The sequence below is a fragment of the Corvus brachyrhynchos genome, unplaced genomic scaffold (assembly GCF_000691975.1).
Source record: "Corvus brachyrhynchos isolate BGI_N302 unplaced genomic scaffold, ASM69197v1 scaffold50, whole genome shotgun sequence".
Lineage (NCBI taxonomy): Eukaryota > Metazoa > Chordata > Aves > Passeriformes > Corvidae > Corvus > Corvus brachyrhynchos.
In genome coordinates, this window is record NW_008235964.1 from 1354072 (window position 1) to 1373287 (window position 19216).

At 36.3% G+C, this 19216-nt stretch overlaps 1 protein-coding gene across 1 annotated transcript in view; it reads left to right on the forward strand.

Annotated features, from left to right (window-relative positions):
• PCLO (piccolo presynaptic cytomatrix protein) overlaps positions 1-19216 on the forward strand; it is a 321975-nt gene that overhangs the window by 262340 nt on the left and 40419 nt on the right. The window contains exons 20-24 of the mRNA XM_017727961.1: positions 1263-1443; positions 2636-2830; positions 4061-4243; positions 15387-15528; positions 18819-18886. Of these exons, the coding sequence (XP_017583450.1) occupies positions 1263-1443; positions 2636-2830; positions 4061-4243; positions 15387-15528; positions 18819-18886 (769 nt within the window). The remainder of the gene's footprint in view (positions 1-1262; positions 1444-2635; positions 2831-4060; positions 4244-15386; positions 15529-18818; positions 18887-19216) is intronic.

Here is a 19216-nt window from a genome sequence, read left to right on the forward strand (position 1 = left end):
GCCTATACTGCCTATTGGGAACAATCCTCAGCCATGCTGTCTTCCAAGTCATTCTCAAAGCTGTGACCAAAAATCACAACAGGGAGCATGCTGAATAGTTCATCTGCTCAGATTAATTATAGGCCAAACCAGAAAGACCAAGACAGGCCATAGACAACCTATGAAACTGAAAGGAAAAAAGGAAAGAAAAAAGGCTTTTAACCTAGAAACCACCAGTTGTTAGGTGACTTCCCCATCCCTAAATTTGGAGAGGCTTTCTTTAATTCAGGATCTTGTACTAAAGTGACAAAAACATTGTTCCCTGAGGTAATTGCACACTTTATTTGTCTAGCAGTTTTAAAACTTCCCTACCTGATATCAGTTTTAACCCTCTCACTTTAGAGCCAAATGCAAAGCTGTTTTTGACCTTCCTTCATTCAAGACTCTGTGATGAATTTCAGTACTTTACATCCCATGGCCCTCTCACAACTGCAAGCCTATTAAGGGAGGAAGGGTCCTTATTGGTGCCAATGCTCTTTTTTTAGACTTCTTTCTTTTTTAAAAGAAATTTTACAGGATTTCAGCTACAACATTTGGGAGTTTTTTAGCCAGGTTATTTATTTCATTTCCACACTATCAATGCACCTCCTTTTCTTTTTTTCTCAGTAAAGTTTAGAGGCCTAAATGGTCTGTTGAATTCTATTACTTTAGTGAAATGCAAGAGTAACCCTGATTTTTTTCTGTCACTGCTTCTACATATGTGGATTTTTTAAAGACTCAAGAAGCATGAGTCTTTAAAATTTATTGACAACCTTAATAAAAACAAATATAGATCTCTTTCCCCCCTTAAAAGCACTCATAAAAGGGAGAAAATTACACTGCTTGATTCTCCTATTAGAATATGCCTGTCCAGAGGCAGAATGGCTGGATGTCTTTTTAATGTCTTTTTAGTGTAGCTGTCAAGCTAGTGCTCACAAGCTTCCCTCTAAACTGCCCAGTCATCCTTGTGTGGAGCTATGCCACAGTCTAAGGACTCAGCTCATAGTCCTTACTGAGGTCCTGGTGAGAAGATATATTAGTTCAGACACGTCAATATGCTACTGAATCTGCGTTTGGGGTCACAGCATGCCCAGAGAATCCTGAATCTGTCAGCACACAGCCTTATACCCTTCACTCTTACACTTGACTGCAACGTCTGAGAACTCAACTCTAGTCTCTTCTGCTGTATGCAATCATTAATAGGTCAGATATAGGCCATATATCATACTTTGATTTATTTGTAGGTATTGATCGAGTTATCCAGCATCTCTCAGCTTGACAACACTCCTCGGTGGTATCCTCTTAAAGAACAGAGTGAAAACATTGATCATGGGAAGTCTCACTCTGGACAGAGTAGCCAGCAATCTCCAAAACCATCTGTCATCAAGAGCAGAAGTCATGGAATCTTCCCGGACCCCTCCAAGGGTAGGAATGACTTGGTGCACCTGATATGAAATATTTTCCCAGATGATGGGAAAACCTTTGCTATGTGTAAGTTCTAAAAGAAAAATAAAGGTACTGCTATGAAGTTTATATACATTTTTATTAAAAATCCATTTATCTCTGTGATTAATTAATTGGAGACAAGGCTTAAATTGTCTCAATCTTTCCAGACAGCTTACTCAGAAATTGTGTCCTTAAAACAGCAGCTTACAGACCCTACGTTCTTTGCACATCTGCTGTAGATTCTGTGCCCTTTTCATTTTCTTGGTAGTCTTGGGAAAAGTCAATACCTATTTAGCTTCCTATTTTTCATGTTCCTTAAATATTCTATGGATTTTTTTCATCTGAAAATGGCACGTTAATATTTTATAGAACAACTCTTATGCTGCAATAATGAATATGCATTTCCAGCCAATAATAATGGACTGTTGCATATCTCCGTTGTATTGGAAATCAGTGGAGCTGATATAGTAGATATACATTGGTGTTTACAAAAGCAGAATTGATCTCAGTGTCTCCTGCTCCAAGAAATTTATCTCTAATTCTTTTTTTTATACTAAGTAGTCAGTGGACAGGTGCTCTCTTAAAACACATCCTATGCCATATGAAAGCAAAAACCATTCCATCTACAATCCAGATGAGAGCCCCAGAGGGACAAGACTCTGCTCCATCTCCTCTCTATTTCTCTGTGTAACATTTTGCCAGGGATTGGTGTCTATATAAGATGTCTGAATTAGAGGTAAGTATAGTAGCTATTGTAAGTTAGGCCATGATTTTCATGGCAGCATTATTCAGGATAAACTGACATTCAATAAATGTTTGGTACTGGTGTAGGTGACGCTGGTAAGCCTTGACTTACTAGAGAATAGAAAGCAGAAAACACTACGGCATCATTCCACCAGTTTGAGCCAACACAGGAGGTCTAATTCACAGGTGATAAAAAACCAATACTAAATAAATTATTCCCTGGGCCAGGGAACAGTGGGGAAGTAGAAAATGATGCTTCATAAGAGTTTCCTAATCATTATATATCCTGATACTTTAAATGGAATGGCATAGCTTAATCTTTATTCCTTGTTCTTGAATTCAGCTAGAAAGACCAGTCAAGAGAAAGAGAACGAAATTGTTTGTTTTTAATAAATGCAAGAGTTGTGCTTCTTCATTTTCCTGGTAGACATGCAGGTGCCCACCATTGAGAAATCCCACAGCAGTCCAGGGAGCTCCAAATCTTCTTCTGAAGGACATCTCCGCTCTCACGGTCCATCTCGCAGCCAAAGCAAAACCAGTGTCACTCAAACTCACCTTGAAGACGCTGGGGCAGCCATCGCCGCTGCTGAAGCAGCTGTGCAACAGCTTCGCCTTCAACCAAGTAAAAGACGCAAATAAATTCCTCAGCATGGCAGCTTAATGTTCATCTGTTGCCTTTTTCCCTGCTGTCCTTCCCTTTTTGGCTATTTATTTTTTTCTGTTCTTGGCACACTGTGCTCACTCTGTTCAATGTCTTTCTTTGTGTGCCTGTGTGTGAATACATATAATTACAATATACTCTTGTATTTAGAAGTCTTTTATTTATTTATTTATTTTAATTTGTAAAGACTGCAGTGAAACTGGCTGTTTCTCCATCAGTCCCTTCACTCATGGTCCATGATGTTCCATAGTTGTGCATGACTCACAGAGAAGTCCATTGTGTTTTGATGTCACTAAATACCTACCAATGAAATAATCAAAACCTGCAGAGATGCAACTGCCAGCTCTTCAAATTGCACACAAGACTGAGACCACATTAATAACAGGGTATATCTATAAGTGGTAATCATGAAGGACAGTACTATACACACAAAAGAAGATTTGAAGTTAAAGAAACTCTTTTTTAACTGCATGGCTGAGATTTCTATTTTTGAAACATGACTGTAAATATCTATTTTATTTTTTTTTGGAAAGGAAATATAAGGCAACCTTCTTTGTATCTCAGATAAGATTGTGTTAGTGATGAGCAGAACAGAAATACAGCAAAAACATTAAACAAAGTAAGTGCAAAACCATTAAACACACAAAGCCAGTAACAAATTTCGACAATGTTGTCAAGTTAGCAAACTCAAAGGGAGTTGAGAGCTAAGTCAGGTGTCACAGTTCAATTTTTTGAGTAATTTTTTGCCTTGGATTGATTAAAGGTCAAGATAGATTTCATCTGACAACTTCAAATAGGTTTATGAATTAAAACTATTCCATTCAAAAGGATTACTCTCCAGAGCATACTTCAGACCAGTATCTAATTGCTAGCTGAGGGTTTAGCTGATGGCAAATTAAATCTCTCTGACTGTGGAGTCATTGTGTTTGTCTTTAGGATTTGTTGATATGCCATAAACTCACCATGGTATAATGCAAAACTGGGGGAAAATTATTTCCCTTGTCTTCACCATCATTAAAGAAACAGCCAGTTTTAATACTCTTTAATGCTGTGCATGTGGTGTCTCTTTGGTGTTTGAAAACACTACTTAAATACAGAAAAAAAACCACTTCTGTTTGCATGAATAACATTTAAGCTGGTTCCATCTGAGGATACATACTCTGGGTTTCCATTTCACCCACACTGCCACAGCAGCACATAAAAGCGGTCAGTCTAATCATGCCAGGAAGCAGCACAGACACAGCATAGCAGGAGTCCTCCCTATTCAAAGAACTCAGTCTGACAATCTGCCTCCACCAGCCAATGACAACAAAGACCAAAGCCAACTAGCCCTCAGGAAAGTGATGTCTGATGGACCAGTCAATCCTGAAGGAGGTGAGCAGAAAGACATGGTTAAGAAACCAACTACATCCCAAATACTTCTTGCCATGTCAACTAATTCATTGCAACATTTAATTATTTATTTTACCCCTCCATTAAGTGCTGTAAATGTTAACATGAATCAAGAACTCTGCTTGATTTTTCCACCTATCAGCGCATAAATCTATAATGAAAAACTGTGCTAATAAGCGTTATGAAACAACAAATGTGTGCACTTTCATTCCACTGGAGTACTTAAGACTTCTGTTGAAAAATAGTATAGCTTTGCTCATGTTGTTGCCTAATAAAAAGCATGCATCCAAGCTGGTCTGCTTAAGCATGATTGGACATTTCTTGTACTGTGAGTAAAACTGCACATTTTTGTTTCTGAAAATGTAATTGGGACAGTAGCAATTCCTGTTTCCTCTTCCAATGTAGTTATCATGTCAACAGTCATTAGCATAGATAATTTTTCAAACCACCAGTGGAAAGGAAAGGAGTTTTGATCCATGTATAGCTCAATCTCTTGATAATTTTCCTATCGGCATCTTTAAAAATTATTTTCTACTTGTAGGCACCTGTAATACCACATATCACCAATTTATTCCCTCATCACAAATAAAGAGCCAGAATCTCAATCAGTTCAAATTGCCACTGTTCTTTTGATTTCTGGAGCATCTTGTTTCTTTCCATGGAATCTGAGGGATAATCCAAATAAATGTACTGACTGAATTCCCAGATGTTCTCTTGTGCTGTAATCCCTTCCTAAGATCTCAAGATTCATTGAAGGTTTTTCTGTCAACACCATTGCACACATTGGACAATACAAGCTGGCTGAGAGGGCTGCAGGAGAGAAGGAGGGAATGATACTTCAGACAATATACCCTAAAGTCAACAAGTCATTCAGACAACTATTGTGATGTTAAAACAACTAATTACCAGGGCAAAAGTAACAGGTATATTTAAACATTATATTTAGAAATGACAAGATTTTTCTTAGGAGAGCCTTCAGAATTCTTCCATAAATTCATGTATTTACACACGTGTGCATACACACACACACACACACACACATATACACATTGCCTTACTCTACAGCTCAACTCCAGACCTCAGTTCAGGCATAACCAGGGAATGTCATGGTACAAGCTCAGACATCATGTCTGAAAGCTGCATACTACTCCTGGGGTGTAGACCATTCAAAGCTAAATAACTCTTATGATCTTTTGAGGTGTCATGCCTGTAGAGTTTTATCACAAAGACTCGTAGCCCTATGGTGATGCCTTTTCACATAGACAGGTAATGCAAAACATTTTACTTGTGATATAAGGTTGAATTAAGGTTCAGATACACTTTTATAATGAGGAAATAGTGAGCCTGTTGGCTTCAAGTACCTGTGCCACCAAACTTTTATTCTATCTTCTTTACTTTTAAAATTGCAAAAAGGATGTGTATTGATACGTACTTGGCTCAGCAATATGGGAGTCATCATAGAGAGTTATGGGAATAAGAGTCCACATTATAATAATGAGAATCCACACTAATATATCAAAAAGGTTAGAATTACTATGAAGAGATGTGTTAATTTTGTCCTTTTACTTCTGACAGATAAACACAATGCATGGTCACCTACACAATGTTTGCAAGTATGGTTTCAGACCTGTGAGATGTTTTGGCTTCTCCTTATTGTACCAAAGCTAGTTTGTCCAAATTTATTCATGAGGTGGGCCAGTAGTTAGCATTCTGAGGTTAATGACTCTCAAAAATGAGATGAGTCTGTGACCTCTAATGGAAAAAAAACCCTAAACATACTCAAAACAGCTTTTAACTTAAGGGCTTCTTTCTGGAATGAAGAGATGATAAAGGAAGGAGACGTTTCCCCTGCATTTTAAAAATCCTAAAAATTGAGACTATTGTGAACAATGAATATTAGAGCATCATCAGTTTCCAAGTCCATTCCTAAAGAGATGATGCATGCTTGTGGTACCCACCTCCATTTCTTATTGTTACCAAGCAAAAGAACCCATCAGGAACTGGTTTTAGTAACTTGAAAAGTCATCTTGGCAAGTTAGTTTTTGTCACTAAGTCTCAAAGCCCTTTACTAAGGAAGCCAATACAGATAATCCACAACATTATGTTTTTACCATGGCTATTTCTCTGTGCATTTATTAAAGAACAGCACCTTTTAGAGGAGCTGTTTGGGTTTTTTTCAGCCCAAGCACACAATGGTGATAGAAATGATTCTATGCTGTGAAGTCCTTCTGTGCCTAAGATGACCCTCAGAAAGAGTGCCCTCCTTTAATCTACTCTCTCAATAGCTTTTTTCTCTTGAATTGAATTGGCTCTTGAAAAAACAACAAACTGAACAAGACAGGAACCCTAAGTCATTCTCAGAATGTCTTAAAGAAATCCTTCTCTACTTCTGATTTCTAGGATCTTTTCTATTGGATGTATTTTGTCAGGTATTAGTTATGTGTCAGTTGAGAAGTAACAAGGAAATCATAAACAAAACCAGCACCTATAGTATAAATAGCATATTTTGTGAATGCAAAGGTCTTTCATCAGGTTTTTATTGAACTGAACTCTTTCTGTATTCCTTTCAAAGAGTAAAAAATGTATTTTAATCAACCTGCTTTAAAATTAAGGTGAAGATGCAACAAAAAACCATTGGTTTTTTTTCAGAACCTTTGTAAAATCCAACATTCAGCTACAGCAGTTAATTAAAAATAAACCCTGAAGTGTAATTTTGTCATTGCCCGTGAGAGATAAGAGTGTGATCTGCAGAGAAACCAATTGCATACTACACATTCCCATCACATCCCTCAGAAAGGAACAATAACATTTCAGAGCCAACTCTTTGAAGCCAGAAGTTGCAAGGGATCCAAGTCAGAGGAAGAGAGCAGTGCTTAGGCTTGAGTTAATTTGATTTAGGTTTTGTGCAATATATGAATCATTACACATTCACATAAAATTAAACACATTCCTTTCAACATAAATCTGTGTATTAAGAGTTTATCCACCAGATGAGTCAGTTTTAGACACAGTGTGAATCAGTCCACCACCTTTTCAGTCAGTAATTTATCCTACAGAAGGATCTTCTCATTATATGGAATTTTGTTGGTAGGTCACTTATGTTTAAAATATAATAAATTATTTTAGAGTTCTTCAGATACTTGAAAAGTTGGAGATGTTCCAATGATTATCGCCAGTTCTCTGGATATATGAATATAAAAGAGTAGGTGTATTTGCAATATAATTTTTACTGATTTTCTACAAAAAGTCTCTTCAAACCTAGTTTATAGTTTTAAAGGAACAAACAACATGCTTTAGTTTTAATACCTTCCAATAAAGTGAATAAGAAAGACAAGGAATGGAAAAAGACTTCAGCATCTGTGTTAAGCAGAAAGGTGCACCACCTCTGCCTCGCTAGAATAGAAATTGTAGCTTTCAGGGAAATAAGTTCAGAGCAAAAAAATAAAAGATACTGTTCATCATGTAGTCATGGTTTATCTACATAACTGCTCATTTTTAAGTGATATAGTTTTATAGGGACCTGTGCTCTCTACGTGGATGTAGCTTAATGTATAATATTTGATGGGCTTGTCCCTATTTACAGAGAAAAACATGCCAGTTTTTCCCTGAAAAGGACACTGATTGTACAATGAAAAATCAATTCCTTTACTACATTAGAATATCCAAAACAACAACATTATTTTGTGACCTAATAAGAAAAATTCTAAAAATTTATTTTGATTCTTCCTAGGATCTTTGAAGAACAGTAAATTAATATTTAAGTAATAAATAGCTCACTAAGTGAATTTAAGTCTCAACATCATTGTAGCCCTCTACATTTTTTATTCTTTCCAACAGACACACATAAAAGAGAAGCTACATGTCAATATGCTATTGCTTGTGTATCATGTTGATGGCTGCCATATGCAACTCCTCTTCTATTTGGCTCACATTAAACCAAACAAACAAACAAGCAACCTGCCAAGATAAAAACACTGCTATACTCCTGACCTGAATTAGTTAGCATAGATCATATTAAAGATCTAGAGAAATTGTCATGTGTTTCAGTTAAAGATCCAAACATACCTGTTAATTTAAGGTAATTCCAACATAATAATTCTACAGCAATTTCTGTCTATTTTTCAATAATGGATAGGTTTTTTCAAGCTCAAACCTCTAGCAATTTAAAATCACATTTCCTTAAAACCTCCTCTAACACATATATGTTGTATTATTTATTTTTGTCCCTGAAAATGGCAGGGGAAGGGGGGGCAGGGGGAGGAGGAGGGGGGAAAATGCAGCACCACAGGATCTCACAGAGAACATTTCGTCTTTTATGTTACACATCTTCCATCATGACACAACAGCTTTTCTGGGATATCCTAAGATGAAACTATGTTCCAAACAGTTGTACATCAAGTGATTTAGTACTGATCAGGGGAGATCTACTCTCAGAGCTGATACTGTTATCTAGAATACCTACAATAGCAAGACTGTACATCAGCGTTTTCAGAATTGACCTCAATTAAGCCTATCAATTTAAATGTCTTAAAGAATGCCTGTTTAAATAACTTTAGTTTAAAAGGCAGCACACCTGCTTATAACTGCCTTGAACATACAACTTTGACAAAAATTCACTTAAGAGTCAGCATAACACGTTAAAGCTACACAGAAATGTGATGTGATGCATGCCTCAAGACATTATCATCACTGTAGAACCCATGACACAGGTCTGAGCCAGCACTGTGTAATTTCTAGCCATTTAGCTGCAAGAAATTAAAATTGACATGAGTTTTCCTTATCACTAAGTTCTATTTGCTGGCTTTAGCAACAATGGAGTGAAAGGAAATTGATTCCTAGGTTTTATAAATCTTCTGAATTGGATGTGATTGTGGTTTCAAACACCTGCTTATTTGCTATCACTCTTGGTCTATATCCATTTTCACACATTTAATAGCCGATGCCATGTTTTAATTTCCTACATTATTTTAGGATATTCCCTTCACACTTAAATAATTTACAGCCCAAAGCTGCTTAATGACTCATGTCACTAGTTTCTTAATTTCCAAGTTAAATGGGCTTTCATGTTGCTACAAATAACCCATTTCCAAGGATCATTATCAAAACAAGAACAGTTCGTCCCCACTCTCTGCAGATAGCAGTAATCTGAGGCTGTCTTTTCAGCCTTGTTTCAATCTAATAGCTGGCCCATTTTGCTTTGGCTATTCTTGCTATTTACTCTTCCACCATTTTAAGCTGACATATAATTTCAGGAAATTGCTCAGATTCTTCATTTGATAACTCTTATTTCAAAAGTCTTATTTCAAAATTCTGTAGGGTAGACTAACCCTACAGAGTGCATGGAAAATTATTTCATCAGAATTGCTTTGAGGGTTAAAGAAATACTTCAGAATAGTTTAAGAAGTGTGGGTTTTTTCTGTTACTCAGATCAAACAGTAAATTTCTCTGTAAAGGGTTGTGTTGAAATTTCACAAAATATCCCTGCTCAGTGTGTGGTCAAATCTGTGTCTAATATACAGATGTGGCTGAAATGGGTGAGACCATGGCTTAAAGTCCTGTTCAGTATGAGGCAGCCTTAGGAAAATAAACTATCTGAGCTGACCTGAGGTAGATGTGTTTGATCACCAGTTGTTTCTGCATCCCCATTCTGTTGCCAGTTCACAAAGGATGCAACAAGCGGTCCCAACAACAGTTTTACCCTGCAGAGCCCTACAGAGCAAGCTGGAGCAGCCCTTGCTTTTAGTGCTAGGAAACACTTCATAAAAACCAGGGAAACTGGCATTTGGGGCAGTTTGAGGTTAGAGCACTTGAAACACTAGAGAGTGTTTCAAGTGAAAGGCTACTGAGAGTGAAGGGTAGCCAAGCTTCTGCCAAAAGACACTGTGTATGAGATGCCCAGTCTGTTGGTCATCAGAAAATTACCCACAGCAGATTGGTGTTTTCACCTTCTCCCATGGGCTTGCATCTCTTTTAGAAAATTCAGCATGATGCTTTCAGCCTTTTTTGTCACCCAGATTTTCTCAGAAGACTGACACTTCTAAAGAACAATTTTTTTCAAGTAATTAGAGGCCAATTCTGGAAACGTAATCCTGAGTCCATACGTGAAGGTGTTTTTCCCTCCTCCTGTTTAGTTCACAAACAGAACCATCATTCCCAATGTGTTTTGACAGTGTATTTCTGCTTCTAGATGGAAACTGGAAAAGGGGAACATCTACAATATATTCACCAGGAGAAAGTGCTTGTTGAGTCTGTTCTTTTCTCCATATGAACCATAGAACTGCATAGTCCACTTTTTCAAATTTATGTCTTAAAAAAAAGTCCATTCACTGTAAAAGAATGGCTGGAGTGGCTGAGAATCCTGGATTGTTTCCATTTTGCTGCTGACTGATTTAGCAGTTCCTGGTTGTAGGTCTTGTGTGAATGATGTATCTTCCTTATATTAGGTTTTAAAAAAGCTTCTCTGTTGTCTGTTGAAAACAGACTTTTCCAAAAGATAAAGTGAAATCATATGCCTTCCATGCTTTCCTCTCTTATTGATTTTAATATGATATTTTCTTCATATTAAGATGTGACTTACATGTTTTCCTTGGTTCTAAAAGTTTATTTTCTAACTGGGTCCATAAGCCAAAGCATAAGAAAGACCACATTTTTGCCATACTAACAATAGTTTTAAAAAATAGATATAAAAAGATGGCCCTAAAAAGTGGGTGCTAACCTTCATTTTCTTGAAACAACAATTTTCCAAGAAGGCATAAGGGAATACATGTTCAAACATCATCCTGTTGAATTTTTTTCTTCTTCCTGTAAACAGTACAGAGTACAAATGGCATCTATCTAACCATTATAATTTTTTCTTGGGAAACCCTGGTCCCACACCAGGTATAACATTATCATCCACTTTCTTGGAATCTGAAATAATTACTGTAAGCAGTTGAGAACTTTTCCAACCCATTTATATATTATTTACTAGAATGGTTGAACAGAAATGTTTGCTCATGCCAGAGCCTGTAAAACAGGCAGTTTAACAGAATCACTCAGAGGCAGCATTAACACCACATTTCAAACTACTAAATGTGACATATGTACCCATTAACACCCATTCCAAGTAGAGAACATTTCATCTCATCAAGGGAACTACCAGCTAAAATAGGATTAACAGATGAAAATGAAATCAAACCACAACAATAGCTTTGTGTAATAGGGAAATCTGTGCCCTATTTCAGAGAAAGCAGCTCATATTAGAATTTTAAATTTTCACTTCCTATTTCTATTCTTCATAGTTTGATGGCTGGGCAGCCCAGACATCATTGATACTGCAGTCCTTAAAAAGTGCCAAGCACCTGATAAATTGTGCAAAGAGTTTACAGAAAAAGGGCTGGAGGGGGTGAAGGGATATTTGCTTTCTCCCAGAGACAGGCCAAATGAAGGTGGGTAATGACCTTCAGCTGAGCTTTGTCTTGTCCATCTGCTGAGGCCTGAGGAGCCTTTTCTCTAAAAATGTAAGGCTTTAAGAATCATACATAATTGATAGCAAGACCTTGCCTACAAGTATTTTAAAAGTTTTCTAAGCTTTCTAGGAGTTTCTAAAAGTTGCTTAATGGGTTGGTTGGGTTCTTTTTTTTCTTTTTTGGGGGGGGGTGGGGAATGGGAGGGTGGGTTGCTTAAGATCCAGGAAATAATTTAATAATTTGAGAAAACAAAGGGCAAGGAAGCAATGAAACATAGCTCTTCCATACTCTGGATACAGAAAATTACAATGATGGAAATTGCCTTCACCTGAGTTCCTATTCAGATACACATTGTAGATTTCAGTAAAGCAAGACTACACCTGTGTAATACCAGATGAGAATATCCAATCTTTGGACCCAAGTGAGTCCATACAAAACTGTTCCAATTCTACAGACCAAAGCACCTCCTGCCAGAACTTTGATGTCAAAACCTGGGGACTAAAGCATTTTCTAGCATAGGGACCTGTAAGCAGAATCTCTGTAACTCAGAATTAACCCACCCTAATACCATAATTAAAAGTAAAATTAAAACAAAATATAATGAAATAGTTTCTTGTCCTTATGTGAATATGAACCCAACTGACCAAGCAAGGTGGAAATTGTTCTGACACTTTCAGGACTTCACAGACCATATGTAGACTGGTAAGACTAGAGGAGCATCACAGTGAACTCTGACTTTCTTGTTAAAGTTTCTAAGACAATGTTTGCATGTATTCCAAGAAAAAGGGCAAGACTGCAAGAGACTGTGCAGACCAGTTGCTTGAACATACGAGCATGGAAAAAGTTCTATCTTTCCACATAGAGTAGATATATAGCCACAGTTATACTAACTCTCAGGGAAAATATCGTCTGGCAGCAAACATTGCCACATCACCAGAACTTCCAAGTTTCCTACATAACCAGCAGAAACTTAGAGGTCTGGATGTATCTGTAAAAATACAGACATGTAGAAAATGTGGGTGTCTCACAAGTTATGAGATGATCTCTGTATCCAGATTCTGAATTTGTCACGAAACCAGCTGTAAATCTATTTGTGGATTTCATTTCGTGTCACAAACTGACACTGTGGTTCATTACTTTCATAGAGCAGACAGGAAAAAAAATAATAACATTAAACTTTAGAATTTTCAAAATCCAGTCGTGAATCTAAACTTGGATCCATTGTAACAATTCACCAAGTGATCTTATGGAAAAAAACATCAATATGGAAAATGATGTGAATTAGTGAAAACAGTAGAAAAACTAAAAATACAGCATACTGAATGTGTAATCAGGATACAGCTGTTTCAAAAGAAACAGCTATGGGTTGATTATAAATAGATGAATCCATTTCCAAAAGCTTAACTCAAATTTTCTGGATTGAACTAAATTCTAGGTTCTTACTGGTTTTAGAAATCCACCAGTAAAGGTACAAGAAATTACTTCAGACACTATCTTTTACAGCAAAGTCAATAAAAACAAAGCCCAGATATGAAAGATCCGTTCAGGCCACATATGTTATGGTGGAGATATATGCTACACTAAGCAATATCCTGCCTAAGGGAAGGACTGAAGATGTTTTTCTATGCTGGCACAATACTGTGTTGGCTTCTGTGGGTTTTGCAGATGTGTTGATCTCCCATTTGTACTCACCTGTGAGGCATTTTTCACACCATGGCAAAAAAAAGAAAAAAAAAAAGCCAACAAAATGACCCAACCTAAAGGAACCCTCAGAATTCCAAACAGAAAACACTGGGAGACATACAGGTCATGTAAACATGATGAGAACTGAGGCTATGAATTAGCTTGGGACAGACATGAGAGACACAATTCAGGCTGTTGAATACAGGTCAACTGGCAATAATACCCTATAATGGAGAGATAGACCTCTCATCTCTGAAATCTCACTCTTGCCCAGCGTTTCTCAGCAGCATTTTGCTGACATGTCAGCACAGGCATAGGAATTCACTCACAGTACCACCAGCTGAAAGGGATAGAACCACCACTGCACACAGACACCCCAGATGGCTGTCTCTGGAAAAACATGGGTGTCTTTCCTCCAGGTGAGATACTGAGAGTATCTGCTAATAACATTATGACTTTAAAATTTATTTACATCCAAGAAGGCAGCCTATGATTGTTGTATAAAATAATGGTATAGAGTTAAAGAATAATTTGATCTGAAAACAACGTAGACTGACAGATTACACTTCTGGCTGTGGGCAATAGTGGAACAAAGGAGACTAATAGAGTTGTAAAGATTAAAAAATTATGTGACAGTTTGGTTTACCAGTGAAGAATCACTTGGGAGAGTAAGAGGTCTGTCTTAGCTCAAAATTTGCCCAAGGACTGATGATACAAGAATTGCTTTGTTCATTGCTTCTAGTTCAAATTACTCACCTGCTTTTTCATTACGTTTGAGGAGTTACACTCAGCTTCCTGGTCCCATGTCAGGCAGCATGCAACAGTCTTCACTAAAAATATTATTCAGTTAGTCATGCATAAAAAAAATTGATTGCCACTTTAAAGTAAGACACTGTTGGGGCTCTGGCTCTTATTAAATTTCCAGTTAGATACTTGACTAATTTATTTTTTAAGGAAGAATCGCTTTTAACTGCCTACGTAGAAGTTTCACTGTTCAGCAAAATAACATAAAACCTCATTAAGTCTTCACAAAAAAATAACTTTGCAAAACAATATTTTCTAGCTTCAGTGTATACGCTCAGTAGGTTGAAGTAGATGGAACATGACAACAGCAGATGTATTCAAGGACATTTAGCAAGAAAATCCCCAAATCTGTATTAATATCCCCAGACAATTGTGTTATTCAATATGAGAATAGTTACTCTATTGTTCCTGTATTAATTGCTATGTGTAATTTCACCGTGTCCTTTTTCGTTTATATTTCTCAACTTGCTAAATGCCAAATACTGGATGATTTGTTCATGTAGTGCAGTAATGTCCAAAACACAAAATAAGGCAACCTGAAGCGAAACTAACGTATGCTCTACTAACACCAAATGGTCTTAAATTAGATTAAGGCATCTCCCATCAAAATATGTTCATTAAAATTCTATGCATGTAGTAAGAGAGATCCAGCTGGGTAGGAGCAGTTGAGAAATATAATGCATAGCTGTGTTATGTCTGAAGAGGGGTGGGGATCTATTCTCTGTGACTATAGATTGTGTGCTTACACATCTGTGCAAACTCCTCAAAATCACCAAATGCAAAGAACATTTCACAAGGAATGTGAGGAAGGCCCACTGGGGCTTTCATTTTTACAAGATTATCATATGAAATGTTTCAGATGAATAACTGGTTTTCTGTCACGTTAATCAGAAAAGCAGTGTTAATCATTCTATCCCATTTTTTTTTTTTTTTTTCTTCAGGCTGTTAATTTGAACTATTAACATGACTGGAGAAAACAATATGGTGGTGTACTATTTGGTTTAGAACACCTTATTCTATATGAAAAAAAAATCTCATCTGCAAAAGATGATAAAGCAGTATTTGAATGTAAAATATAAAAGTGAAAGTGTTTGCAGCATGTGATTTTGATAAATTACATTTTTTCTTAATGTCAGTGGTACAGATATGTTACAAGTGTTTTAGTAACCCACTGTTCCTGCCCTGTACAGCAAGGTCTACTAATCACCGACCTGCAGAAAGTTCTGTCTCCACTGGCTCATCAGCCAGTAGTTTTGGCAGTGGATACAGCATGGATAGCGAAGGCAGCAGCAGTGCCACAGGAGAGAATAATCTGTTTCCCATCCCGAGAATGTAAGGCTTTTCCTTTAATATACTGTATCCTCCATCCACAATTTATAGCACTTTCACTTGTCAGTCATTTTCTGTACTGTCCTCTGCAGACTTGAGTTATGCAGTAGAAGAGCAGCTAAGTGGGGAGAATTCCCTAGAGTTCATCCTTTTATTCTGCTTTGTTGAACATTGAATTGTTAATAACCAACCAAACCTCTGTCTTAACCTCATGAATTTCTTCTTGTCACACAAGAGATGTGCTAGTCTCAGCCTTTGATGAAAGTGTGTAGAGATGGACTTGACTTATGTTTTAAAAGTACAACTATTGTAGGATTGAGAAAGTTTAGTTTGAGTTTGCAGATTTTCCTCCTTCTATGAAGAGGTGTTACCAGTGCGAGTGGAATTCATACTCTGGATATAGCCCAACTTCTCCCAAGTTTTAGGAGTTTCAGTAGAATTTCTCAGTTCTTGTCTGGAAAAAGCTTTTTGGTACAGAGTTCCTGTAGGAATTATCCATCTACTATCAGTGTAATGATCCTTTAAAATTATTTAACTTTCAAAATCTCTTACCCAGTTAAGTACTCCACAGAGAAAAGTTTTTCCAGGATTTTTTCCCCTCAACTCTGTCAGCATGCACTGTCACTTAGCAATTGCATTTATATTCCCTGATAGGAGGAAGTGACTTCTGATCAGGTTAATGATTCTGGCCAAAAAAAAAAATTATAGATTGATTGTTCTCAAAATATTATTTGGTGGTCATTGTTCATTCATTGTCTGCAAGGGTCATTCAATATTTTTCTCTGGAACAAAAGTTTTTTGCTTTTCCCTTGAAGTGGTGAACTATTAGTCACAAAAGACTTAAGCTTCCTAGAAAAACTTGAAGTAAAAATTCTCTAGAACTGTGATATTTCTGAGTATTTATCATTTTCAAAAATAAAGCCAAATGGTATCTGTCTACAGCTTGTTAGTAACTAAAGGGAAAATAGAGCTAAATCTAAGACTTCAACCTCACCTTCAGACTCTAGGAGGATTACGTGAGCTCAGGCTATAGGGTGCCAATTGTTTGATTTTCATTGGACTTTTCACTCATGTTTCTCTAGGCTAAAAGGGGGAAAAAAAGATGATCTTTAATAGTCTCTGACAACCTCAAAAGAAAAATACTGGGCTGTCATTCCTAGTGAGAAAAGTAAAGATGCCTAAAATCTTTGTGCAGAGAAACACAAGACGGAGCTCTCAACAGAAATTTTCAGCTCAAATATGCCAAATTTGAGTCTAAATAACATAATTTTCTATGTATTGACTGGCACTGTGACAGTATCTACAGTTACTTGCTATTTGGCTGACAGACTCATTGGTCTCTTAAGCCTGAAATCAGCCCCACTTCCACTGAAAAGCAGGAGGAAGTATCCACAGCTTCAGATTTTCACTTATAGCAATTTGTTTTCATTAATCATATTTAATTAAATAAAATATATCCAGGTCTCTTATTTTTTTATCCTACACTATTTTTTTTTTTTTTATTATGGCATTTTAAAGTAAATTATTTATATGCTGATGTTAGACAGAGTCTTTAAAATTATACAGGAAATTTATACAGACAGGACCTGCTTCATTTTTCATGTTAGTCTCCAGGGTTTTACATAGTAATATAATGAAAATGAATAACAAAACAACTGTTTACAATCAGATCATTCATGGAGATGATGTTTAAAATAGATAACTGTTTCCATTTTGAATTCTGTATAAAAAGTCTTAATTATCTGAATATACGTATGATTGAAATATTACTCAAGATTTGCTTTCACACTGGCTTGATAATGACGTCAGGGACTCTGACCTTGTACTGTAATTCAGCACATCTATAAGACAACAGCTCATCACAATTTGGGTGTGAAGTATCAAGTAGGCTAAATATTTTTAGGTATCTTGGCATTTAAAAACCTTTTTGGTTATAAGCTCCGTGTTTAGACTAAGTTTCTGGTCTATGAATAGAAATTGTTGGTTATGCTGAATTTTAAACTCTTTATTTTAATCCAAGTGTTTTTAACCACAGGAACAATTAGTCTTGAAGCAAAATAAAATAATTAAATAGTGACACCGTGGGAATTGTTTGATGAGGTAACTAATTAGAATATTTGCCAGTATTAAATAGCTATAACTATCAAGGGAAATTAATAATTATATACAGTTACACACATCTGAATATATCTCGTAAAGTCTTTCTATTCTGGATTTTTTTAAAATACTCTTATTATCCAGTTGTAATATCCCTGAAAGCTACTCATGTTCTTATCTCTGATAGAGACCAGATTCTCTATGCTTTTGTCCTGTGTAACCCTTTATAGCAGTACAATGTCTGTAAAATTAAATTTATTTTGAATGCAAAGGTGAAAAGCAATTGAACGATGTATAAGGAATACAACCCTTGGGACAAATAATTCTTGCATCATATTTGTCATGATTTATGAAGCATTACCTACAGAAGAAGAAAATAATAGCTTTCAGTTAAAACTGAATAAAAAATCACTTTAAAAACTGTGATTTTATACTAATTTTTTAGTTCCCTATGAATTTAAACAACTTCCGACATGAAGCTGGCTCACAAATAGCAAAGAACAGTCATGACCCTTTAAGCCCCAAGGAATCACATGCAACTGAAGATAATGCCTTATAGTCTCAATCACAGCATTCAGAGTCCTAAGGGAAAAAGAAAACTAGAAGCACAAATGTTTGAGAATGACTGTAATCATGTCTTAGAGCTTGCAACAAGTATGTTTAAGAATAGCTTATATTTTACCTAACTTTCATTGCCTAAAAATAGACATCAAGATTCTGATGCAGGTTCTTTCTACATAAAATGCAGGAAAATAGGGAAATCCAGAGCATGGTTTATTTCACTCACTTTAAGATTAATGTAAGTCTTCAGAATTGTTTCTTATGCTAAATCAAAACTGTAAAGTAAAGCAATCATTTAAGAACAACCACAAATATGTCTTACCTTTGAAGTAATGGTGTTGTAGACCAAATATCAATTTTTGTGACTGCTTATTTTATATTTGACTGTTGACTGTAAGAAGATAAAATGAGAAGATATGTAGCCCCAGACTGTTGTGGGGCAGGGAGCAGACAGAACCTGATGGACCCAATCTGTAAGAATGTACAGGCTTAGCAAGATGTGATTGCAGCTGCCTTCAAAAGACAAAAAGATAATATTCTTAAAAGAACCAAGCCTCGTTGGCTTAAGTGTATCATTGTTTTAGCTCCCATCTCTATATGCTTTTATTGATGACAACCACCATATCTTTTAACAGAGGGAAGATGAGCCAGAATGGACAAGAACCAGTAAAGCAGTCGGGAGTGGGAGTAACCGATTCAGAAGGTAAAAAGAAATACAAACAGCTCTACAGTGGTACCCCATGTTTGTAGGAAGGATATGCCTACTTCATTTGCTATGAAAAATTAGTCTATGCTTTCCTTGTATTGTAGAATAAAATCCTGACCTTAATTTTCTCTGGGGCCCTTTACACAGAACACCAATGTAATGAGTCTTCAGTTCAAATGAGAATGGTGTCTTATCTGTTTATTTAAAGTAATTAAATAGTTAGATAACAATGAATAATATATAATAGTATCTGTCTTCTGGTGTTCATTGCTTTTCAAATAAAAAATACAAAGTATGGAGCTGACTCAATACTATTGGATTCAAAGG